Source organism: Cyprinus carpio, chromosome B16, assembly GCF_018340385.1.
Source record: "Cyprinus carpio isolate SPL01 chromosome B16, ASM1834038v1, whole genome shotgun sequence".
Lineage (NCBI taxonomy): Eukaryota > Metazoa > Chordata > Actinopteri > Cypriniformes > Cyprinidae > Cyprinus > Cyprinus carpio.
In genome coordinates, this window is record NC_056612.1 from 24,675,719 (window position 1) to 24,685,432 (window position 9,714).

The 9,714-nt window shown below is 32.9% G+C and overlaps 1 protein-coding gene across 3 annotated transcripts in view; it reads left to right on the plus strand.

Moving 5' to 3' along the window:
• The window catches only part of LOC109106640 (ras/Rap GTPase-activating protein SynGAP-like), a 108,157-nt gene extending 99,089 nt beyond the window's left edge, over positions 1 to 9,068 (plus strand). The window contains exons 17-19 of one of the 3 annotated variants that reach the window (XM_042741668.1): positions 1,219 to 1,395; positions 7,257 to 7,468; positions 8,646 to 9,068. In XM_042741668.1, coding sequence (XP_042597602.1) covers positions 1,219 to 1,395; positions 7,257 to 7,468; positions 8,646 to 8,724 — 468 coding nt within the window. In that variant the 3' untranslated portion in view covers positions 8,725 to 9,068. The remainder of the gene's footprint in view (positions 1 to 1,218; positions 1,396 to 7,256; positions 7,469 to 8,645) is intronic. The other 2 variants (XM_042741666.1, XM_042741667.1) reach the window with 2 other exon arrangements.
• The last annotated feature ends 646 nt before the right edge of the window (positions 9,069 to 9,714 follow it).

Below are 9,714 nucleotides of genomic sequence, written 5' to 3' on the forward strand. Positions count from 1 at the left end.
AAAGTCTTGGGAAAATGTGGAGACCTTAAAAGTTTATCAAAGCCATTCAATGGGAAATAATTTAACAAATTATTAATTAAAAAAAAAAAACGATATATTTATAATACATTTAATATATTGTTTTAAATAATATTTATCACACACAAAAACTATGAGTATCTTATTAAAGTGGTAGCATCAAATTTGAACACTTTTAATATTTAATAGTGAAATAAAAAAAATCATAATTTATCCATCTGAATAGAAAACAGTTACATCTAAAATACCACACAGGGAGTTTTTCACATTTATTCTTTGCATTTTAATAATATTTTAAGTTTATTAAAGCCATTTAATAAACAATATCTTGTTATTATTTTTTTGCATATTCTAAAAAAATATTTATCACCCACAAAAGGAAAAATCCTGTTCACATAGTAATAACTACATAGTGTGATTGTTTAAATAAGTCTGTGTGTGTGTGTGTGTATATATATATATATATATATATATATATATATATATATATATATATATATATATATATATATATATATATATACTGAACTGTGAAACAGAGATGAAAGCACAAAACTTTAATTATAAATAAAATATATATAAAATGTTACACAAGGACAAGGGATTTAAACATGGTAAAAACTGTGAAACAGAGATGAAAGCACAAAACTTTAATTGGTAGTAAAATAAAATTAACCAGCATACTAAGTAATTACTTTTAATACTAAATTTTTTTTTTTTTTTTTTTTATATTTTATTTAAAGATGAATTTTAAATTTAGAAGTCAAAAGTGAAAGTAACAACATTTTTTAATGTTGCAAAATATTGTATTTTAAATAAATGCTTTTCTTTGGACTTTCTATTTATCAAAGAATCCTGAAAAAAATAAGAAGAAATGAGCGGCAAATCAGTATATTAGAATGATTTTTGAAGGATCATAAGACAATGCAAACTGCAGTAATGATGCAAAAAATGTTGCTTTGCATCACAGGAATAAATTACATTTTACAATATATTTAAACAGAAAACTTTTATTTTTAATTGAAATAATATTTCACACTATTAATATTTTTACAGCGTTTTTGATTTAAAAAATGCAGGATTGGTGAGCATAAGAGACTTCTTTCAAAAACATTAAAAATCTTACCAACCTGAAACTGTAGTGTAAATATAGAAAAATGCAGTTTCCACACTTACATGATCTTGTGTTCTTTTCCTCAGGGCTCTTCCCAATCTCCAACCACCCTCAACCCCTCGATCCCTGCCTCTGAGCGAACGGTCGCCTGGGTGTCCAATATGCCCCATCTTTCTGCTGACATAGAGAGCTCCCGCATCGACCGAGAGGAATACAAACTCAAGGAGTATTCAAAGAGCATGGACGAGTCGCGTCTGGACAGGGTGTGTTTCTCTCCTATGTGTTCTGAGGGTTTATTATAGTCATACCAACAGAAATTGTCATGCTAGAAGGCTGCTGTGATGTGAATGTTGTGGGCTTTGAATTAGAATCACTTTAGGGTCATTTTTGGGTGAGCCTATCCCTTATTTCTTGGTCCAATCTCGAGCTCATCAAAGCCAGCCTTCTATGCTTGACACTTTCTGTTGGTATTGACTATAATAAACCCTCATAACACATAGGAGAGAAACACACACCCTGTCCAGACGTGACTCGTCCATGCTCTTTTGAATACTCCTTGCGTTTTTATTCCTCCTCGTCGACTGCGGGTAGCTCTCTAGTCAGCAGAAAGATGGGGCATATTGGACAACCAGGCGACCGTTCGGCTCAGAGGCAGGGATCGAGGGGTTTGGGGTGGTTGGAGATTGGGAAGAGTGCCCTGAGGACAAAGAACACAAGATCAGTAAGTGTGGAAACTGCATCTTCATATTTACACTACGTTTTCGGAGTTGGTAAGCATTTTAATGTCTTTTGAAGAAGTCTCTTATGCTCACCAATCCTGCATTTTTTAAAATCAAAAAACGCTGTAAAAATATTAATATTATATAAATATTATTTCACTTAAAAATAAAAGTTTTTTCGGTTCAAATATATTGTAAAATGTAAATTTATTCCTGTGATATTGCAAAGCAACCATTTTTTGCATCATTAACTGCAGTTGCATTGTCTTATGATCCTTCAAAAATCATTCTAAGAAACTGATTTGGCTGCTCATTTCTTCTTATTTTTTTTCAGGATTCTTTGCGATAATAAGAAAGTCCCAAAGAATAAGCATATTATTTCGAAAATACAATATTTTGCAACAATTAAAAAATGTATTTTGTTACTTTCACTTTTGACTTCTAAATTTAAAATTCATTAATTTAGTAATAAAAGTAATTACTTAGTATGCTGGTTAATTTTATTTTACTACCAATTAAAGTTTTGTGCTTTCATCTCTGTTTCACAGTTTTTACCATGTTTAAATCCCTTGTCCTTGGTGTACATTTTATATATATTTTATTTAGAATATAATATATACATACATTGCATACAAAGACACACAAAACAGTAAATATATATATATATCTATATATATATATATATTAATATATCCTATATATATATAATATCTATAATATATACACACACACACACACACTTATTTAAACAATCACACTATGTAAGTTATTACAATGTGAACAGGGAAACAGGATTTCCTTTTTTGGGTGATAAATATTGCCTTTTTTAAGAATATGCAAAAAAATAATAACAGATATATTGTTGATTAACTGGCTTTAATAAACGAAAATATTATTAAAATGCAAAGAATAAATGTGAGCAAACTCCCTGTGTGGTATTTTTAGATGTAACTGTTTTCTATTCAGGGATAAATTATGATTTTTTTTTATTTCACTATTAAATACTAAAGTGTTCAAATTTGATGCTACCACTCTTTATAAGATACTCATAGTTTTTTTTTGTGTGATAATATTATTTAAAAAAAATATTAAATGTATTATAATATATTGTTTTTTTTAAAATTAATAATTTGTTAATATTATTTCCCATTGAATGGTGCTTTGATATAACTTTAAGGTCTCCACATTTTCCCAAGACTTTCCTTCACAAGATTTTCCCTTTTTTAAAATGATTTTATAGAGATCACACACAAAAGAAATACCTATCTGGAGGAAGCTAGACAAAAGCACATGTTTGATAGCAGGGAGAGTGAAGAATGGTTTTTGATTGGAAAACCTGTTTTGCTCATGGTAGGCTTGAGCAGATGCTGTTGCTGGATCTGCTGCCGTTCCTGATGTATTTGGATTGCTGTGTGGACTGCGGCGTTCCGCCCTGAGAGCCCCTTGCGCGATCCCTGGCTCTCTCTGGTGGAGCTCTGCTGATGTGGCAGGCCAGCCAGGCGAGGTGCTGTCTTTGACGGACAGCTGCTGCCGAGGGCCCTGCTGCCGGCCCCGGAAGCCAGACTCCGGGGACTGGAGCAGGTTTCCGCTCTGCGGTCTGGTCTTGCCCGCAGGAGCGGCAGCGGCAGAACTCACGGAAAGCTGATGCGAGGGTTGCGATTTCATGCGCTGCGTGGGAGGAGCCATGGAGCTTTGACGGGGACAGGCTGACGGTTGGAAGGAGCGTGGCGAGCGATGAATGAATGTGCCGGTCTGTGAAGCCATGCCTGCCATCTGCTCTGCTCCTGGTCATGAGACCACATGCTTAAAGTATACAACCACCACTATGTTCAAAATCACTTTTCCCACGATATTCAGTACAGAAAGTACTAATCCTTAAGTAAATCCAGATTAAGAAAAAAAGAAAATACAAATAAGCAAAACAATAACACACAATAGAATGCTGCAGGAATGAATGACCCAAGTTCCCACAGGATATCTTCCAGTTGCTTTTTTATTACTGCATACAATAGGCTCTGTGACCAACAAAAGTTTACGAATCACTACTGTCACCTGAGTTTGGTTGGCTTCAGAGATTAAAATTCGAACATTCAGAAATATAATCAGATTTGCCATCAAATTAGAACAAAACTTGAACTGAATTAAGCTGGTAATATATATATGGTATAGTATATATATAATATATATATCTATATTTATATATATCTCTATACTTATATATATATATCATATATATATATCTACTATAACTATATAGTAATATATATATTGCTAGACTTTAATTATGAATAATACTATATCATTAATATAAATATATATATAATTTATATATACATTTTTTACTTGGGAAAGGCAATGGGACTGAAAGTTTTCCAAAATATCAGGGTTTTTAGTCGCTGCTCCTAAAATGTCCACTTGATGTGGACTTTGTGAAGTTACGAGACCACAAAAAACAAAAAAAAGGTGTCCCATTTCTCATTTGATGAGGATGATGGTACTCTAGTTCTTTGTAGCTTGTCCACGTACCATGATGTTGTTACTCAGTAGTTTTTGTCCTGGTTTTCCCGTAACAAATTATCTATACTTTCTAAATCAAGATCTATTTCCTTAAGAAACAAATTGTTCATAGAACAGTCCCACGAGGGGGCTCGTCTTCGCCCTCCAAGTTTTGAGAAACATCGGTGTCTGTGGTCACAATTTATGGAGTTAACTTGACCGCAAGTGTTTGCATCGGCTAACTTCGGACTATGCGGGATTGCCTTCCGCCGTATCTGCAGCCGAGAGACGGAGCCTTTTTGACAGTCTTTTAGGTTTGTCCAATCATCCCTGCGTGTTAATTATGCTAAAGTTATCAAATTTAGCAGGTAAAACAAAGTTTTAGATTATTTATTTCTCTCAAAGTGAGACGGAGCTGAGTGAAAATGCGTCCTACTCCATGTGCTGCTCTCTAGCGCCCCTTTTAATACTAAATTAATGAATTTTAAATTTAGAAGTCAAAAGTGAAAGTAACAAGTGAAAGTAACAACATTTGTAACAATACAAAATATTGTATTTTAAATAAATGCTTTTCTTTGGACTTTCTATTTATCAAAGAATCCTGAAAAAAATAAGAAGAAATGAGCGGCAAATCAGTATATTAGAATGATTTTTGAAGGATCATAAGACAATGCAAAACTGCAGTAATGATGCAAAAAAATGTTGCTTTGCATCACAGGAATAAATTACATTTTACAATATATTTGAAAACATAAAAATCTTACGGATGCCAATCTTTTAAACAGTACTGTAGATCTATACACACTATAGAAATAATAAAAAAATTCATAATAAGAAAAAATAAAACACTCCTACCAAAAAACAAAAAAAACCCTACCAACCTGAAACTGTAGTGTAAATATAGAAAAATGCAGTTTCCACACTTACATGATCTTGTGTTCTTTTCCTCAGGGCTCTTCCCAATCTCCAACCACCCTCAACCCCTCGATCCCTGCCTCTGAGCGAACGGTCGCCTGGGTGTCCAATATGCCCCATCTTTCTGCTGACATAGAGAGCTCCCGCATCGACCGAGAGGAATACAAACTCAAGGAGTATTCAAAGAGCATGGACGAGTCGCGTCTGGACAGGGTGTGTTTCTCTCCTATGTGTTCTGAGGGTTTATTATAGTCATACCAACAGAAAATTGTCATGCTAGAAGGCTGCTGTGATGTGAATGTTGTGGGCTTTGAATTAGAATCACTTTAGGGTCATTTTTGGGTGAGCTATCCCTTAGTTTCTTGGTCCAATCTCGAGCTTCATTCTTGTCTCTGTCCTTGTGCAAACATGCCACAAGACACTCATTTGTGTCTCCCACCTTAGCGCACGAATGTCAAGGAAATGCATGTCAGGTCTTTCACCTCTGCAACAGATGGTGCTGGCAGCCTCATTTATGCATTATTTAAATATCAAATGAGAATGAGCAGCCTTTTTCAGGAGAGAGAAGCGTGGGCTTTCAGTCAGTTCCTCCTGGCTGCTCTTGACCCTCTGTCCTCCCCTGTGCAAATTTGTGTAGAGGTGACACGCAACTGCTTTTCATTGTTTCACACTGTGCCTGTTAAAAGACAGCTTCATCTTCAGGTATGAATCAGCGTTTTTGAAATACATTTTCTCATTCCCGTGTGGTTTGGAAGGAGAATTTGCTCATTTGCATTGACTGTGGCTGTCCACCTAGGCAACATTATCATGCATGAATGACACGTTCCTTGTGGAAAAGCTGCAGGGAGAAAAATCATGCTTGCTTGTAAACCAAATGTTGGCCAAAATCTGAAAACTGCTCATTACTGGAAAAACCACACTTCTGAAAACGACTGAGCTACAAAAATGTGCAAACAGTCATTATTTACTCACCCTCATGCCATCATGCCACCCTCATGGCTTACTTTCTTAGTCTTTAATTCTTACAAAAGATGAAATTTTGACATTTAGAAATTTTTAAATTTAGAATTTAAATTTTTAAATGTCCCTTTTATATTCCACAGAACAAAGAAAGGATTTTGGAATAAGATTAAGTAAATGCCCACTACTTTTAGTTAGTGAATCACCAGGGGTACTAGGGGTACTAGGGGTACTTTATTAACTTTTTTTGATACTGTTTTTAACTTTTTTTCCCATTGCAGTTTAGTAAATACATTTAATAGATAATATCTTATTTGTAATTTTCACAACTTATTCTGTTTGTTTTAATACTTTTGTTTTCATTTTTTTTACTTATTTTATTTTTAATACATTTTTATTTAATTAAATGTTTTTTTGTCATTTTAATTGTATTTGACTTTTATTAAGTACTTTTTAATGTTTTTAATACTTTTTAAGACTTTTAATAGATTTTAATTATATTCTAAAATGGTTTATTAAAGCCATTTAATAGACCTTTTGTTTTTAAATTTTAAGCCTTTTTTTACTTTAATTTTTTTATTATTTTTTTATAATTGATGTAATTTTATTTACTTTTTTATTTTAATTAAAACTTTTATTTTTACTTTCATTTTTTAATACTTTTAATAAATGTAAGAAGCTTTTTTCCCTAACTTTGTTTTGTTCCACCAGATTTTAATAGCATTTTGAACATTTATTAAAGCCATTTAATGGAATGGATAATATTTTGTTAATTATAATTTTCAAAAAAATATTCAATTAACATTTTAGTTTTTTACTTAAATTTTATTTCTATTTATTTTTCTAAATTAATTTTTATTTCATTTAAATGTTTTTTAAAACTTTTATTTAATACTTTTACTAATTAATACTTTTAAAACTTTTTGACACTTTTAGCCAACGTATTACCTTACTGCCTCAAGGAAGCCGTCAATATGAGCGTAACATCTGCTCTGATAACATGCCTGCTGTCCTCCTCTCTTCTCTGGACGCAGGTGCGTGAATACGAGGAGGAGATCAACTCTCTGAAGGAGCGTCTGATGATGTCACACCGCAAGCTGGAAGAGTACGAGAGGAGGCTGTTAACTCAGGAGCAGCAGACCAATAAAATCCTGCTGCAGTATCAGAGCCGACTGGAGAACAGCGAGAGGAGACTGAGACAGCAGCAGATGGAGAAAGACAACCAAATTAAAGGAATTATTGACAGGTAATATGAAAAAAAAAAAGGCTGGAGAAACATTGAGCAGTGGTTACATGATCACACTCACTGTGTACTTACTGTACTTCCGTTCCTTTGACAAAGACCCCTTATGCAATGCTGTTTAGAAATAGTGGGCCAAAAAAGTATTTGTATAATTAAACCAAACTTAAAAAATATCTGAAAGACATTGCATTGAGATAACAAAATATCATACTATCAAAATGTCAAATCTAGTGGCATTCATTTAAAGAAATATAGCACAAGCACACTTTCACAAAAAGTGATAATACATTATACACTACTGTTCAAAAGTTATGCTTATTAAGGCTGTATTTATTTAACCAAAAATACAGTAAAAATTGTGATATTGTGAAATATTATTAAAATCTTTCTAATATACTGATTTGCCGCTCAAGAAACATTTCTTATTATTATCAATGCTGAAAACAGTTGTGTGGCCTCATATTTTTGTTAAAATCATGTTTTTTTGTGTGGGGTTTTTTTTTCCCATAAATAGAATGTCTGAAAGAACAGCATTTATTTTAAATAGAAATCTTTTGTTACATTATAAATGCATTAATTGTTTATTAATATACTGTATATTAAACCTTTATCACTTTTGATCAATTTAATGCATCCTTGCTGAATAAAAGTATTCATTTTATTGATTTATTTTTTATTAAATTTGATTAACTTTCTATTAAATTTTATTTATAAAATTATTTTAAAAGTTTAATTTCCTTTAAATTTTTTTAAAATAATGCAGATGTCCAAATACTTTTTAGGGCCACTGTGTATATGTTTTATGCATTTTATAAGGGGTTCTCTAAAGCGACTGCCATTTATGTTGAATTGTACCACTCTCATGTTAGTTTAACACAGACGTCTCAGTCTTGTAATTGCATGTTGTGTCTCTTCACAAAGCTACTTTTAATTGATGAACTGGGTTCATTTCCTCCCTGTTGTTGTTTCATTTAATCATTTTTATTACTGTGTTATTTGGATTCATTTCTGCTGTATGAATCTACAGAGATTAATCTTCTAATGTTTTGTTCACTGTTATAAATGACACCCCCCCCCCCCCACCCATTGGTTGATGAAATGATGATGTAACTTCCTGTAATGCAGCACTTACCGCAAATTTTGTATCACAGAGTATATTGCTATTTTAATCCAATTCTAGGAATGAAGACATGGAGTCAAGACACTCTGATGATGAAGGGAGACCTGGTTCTTACTCCCAAAAGGGCATAAAAATATAAATCATCAAGTCTCTTCCCTCCTTGACGTGCATTAGTGCAGTACCTTACTGGAATGATCTCAGGATGAGCGGGATGTGTTTGTAATGGAGGCAGTCGTGTGCTTGCAGTATATATTTGTCATTTTAAGCACTGCCGTCTGAGGAAAAAAAAGTTTGACATGGACAGATTGTGCTTGAGCTGAAAAGAAAAGTTGCTTTATGAATTGCTAATGTTTAAGAAACTTGTTCAGAAAGAAAAATTGCCATTTGGAAAAGCTTGGTCATCCATTAAATACAATTCTGTGATTATTTATTCACCCTCATGTCATTCCAAACCCATATGCTATTAAATTTTCAATGGAATACAAAATAAAATAAAGTAAAAAAAAAAAAAAAAAAAAAAAAAAAAAATAATAAAAAAAAAAAAACCCAAATAAATATTTATTTATTTAGTGTGCTTTTGCACAAAAAAAAATCTGTTTTGTCCTATTTGAAGTATATACTGTATAGAGAGAGTAATACAGGTTTCAGAATGAGATGAGGGAGTGTGAATTATTTCAGCATATCTGCAATAATAGTGTTTTATTATTTAAAAAGCCTTTATTCGGCTTTTACCTGTTTATCTTGAAAATAGAAAAGGTGCTGGCAATTTCTCTTCCAAATCACCATCGATGATTGTAGCAGAACATCTTGAAAATACCCAGAATCCTCTCTTCCTGAACTGCCTGTTCAAGCTTCTCTGCTGCACTGTTCTCTTCGCTGTGTTCTGGAACATACCGTGTACACATCAGAAGAGATCATATGTCAGAGGTTCATGTTCTTCATATCTCTGTGTGCTATCACAAGAACAGCGCTCTCATGTGTCAGCCGCTCTTCATCACATTTGGCTTTCAGTTATTCAGGCCTTGCGGAAATTTCCGTTTCAGCATCAAGAGCATGCATTTTCAAATATGCAGTAAAACAGGCTTGAAAGTTTTTGTATATCATGTCGTTTACGCTTTTCTACTTAGTA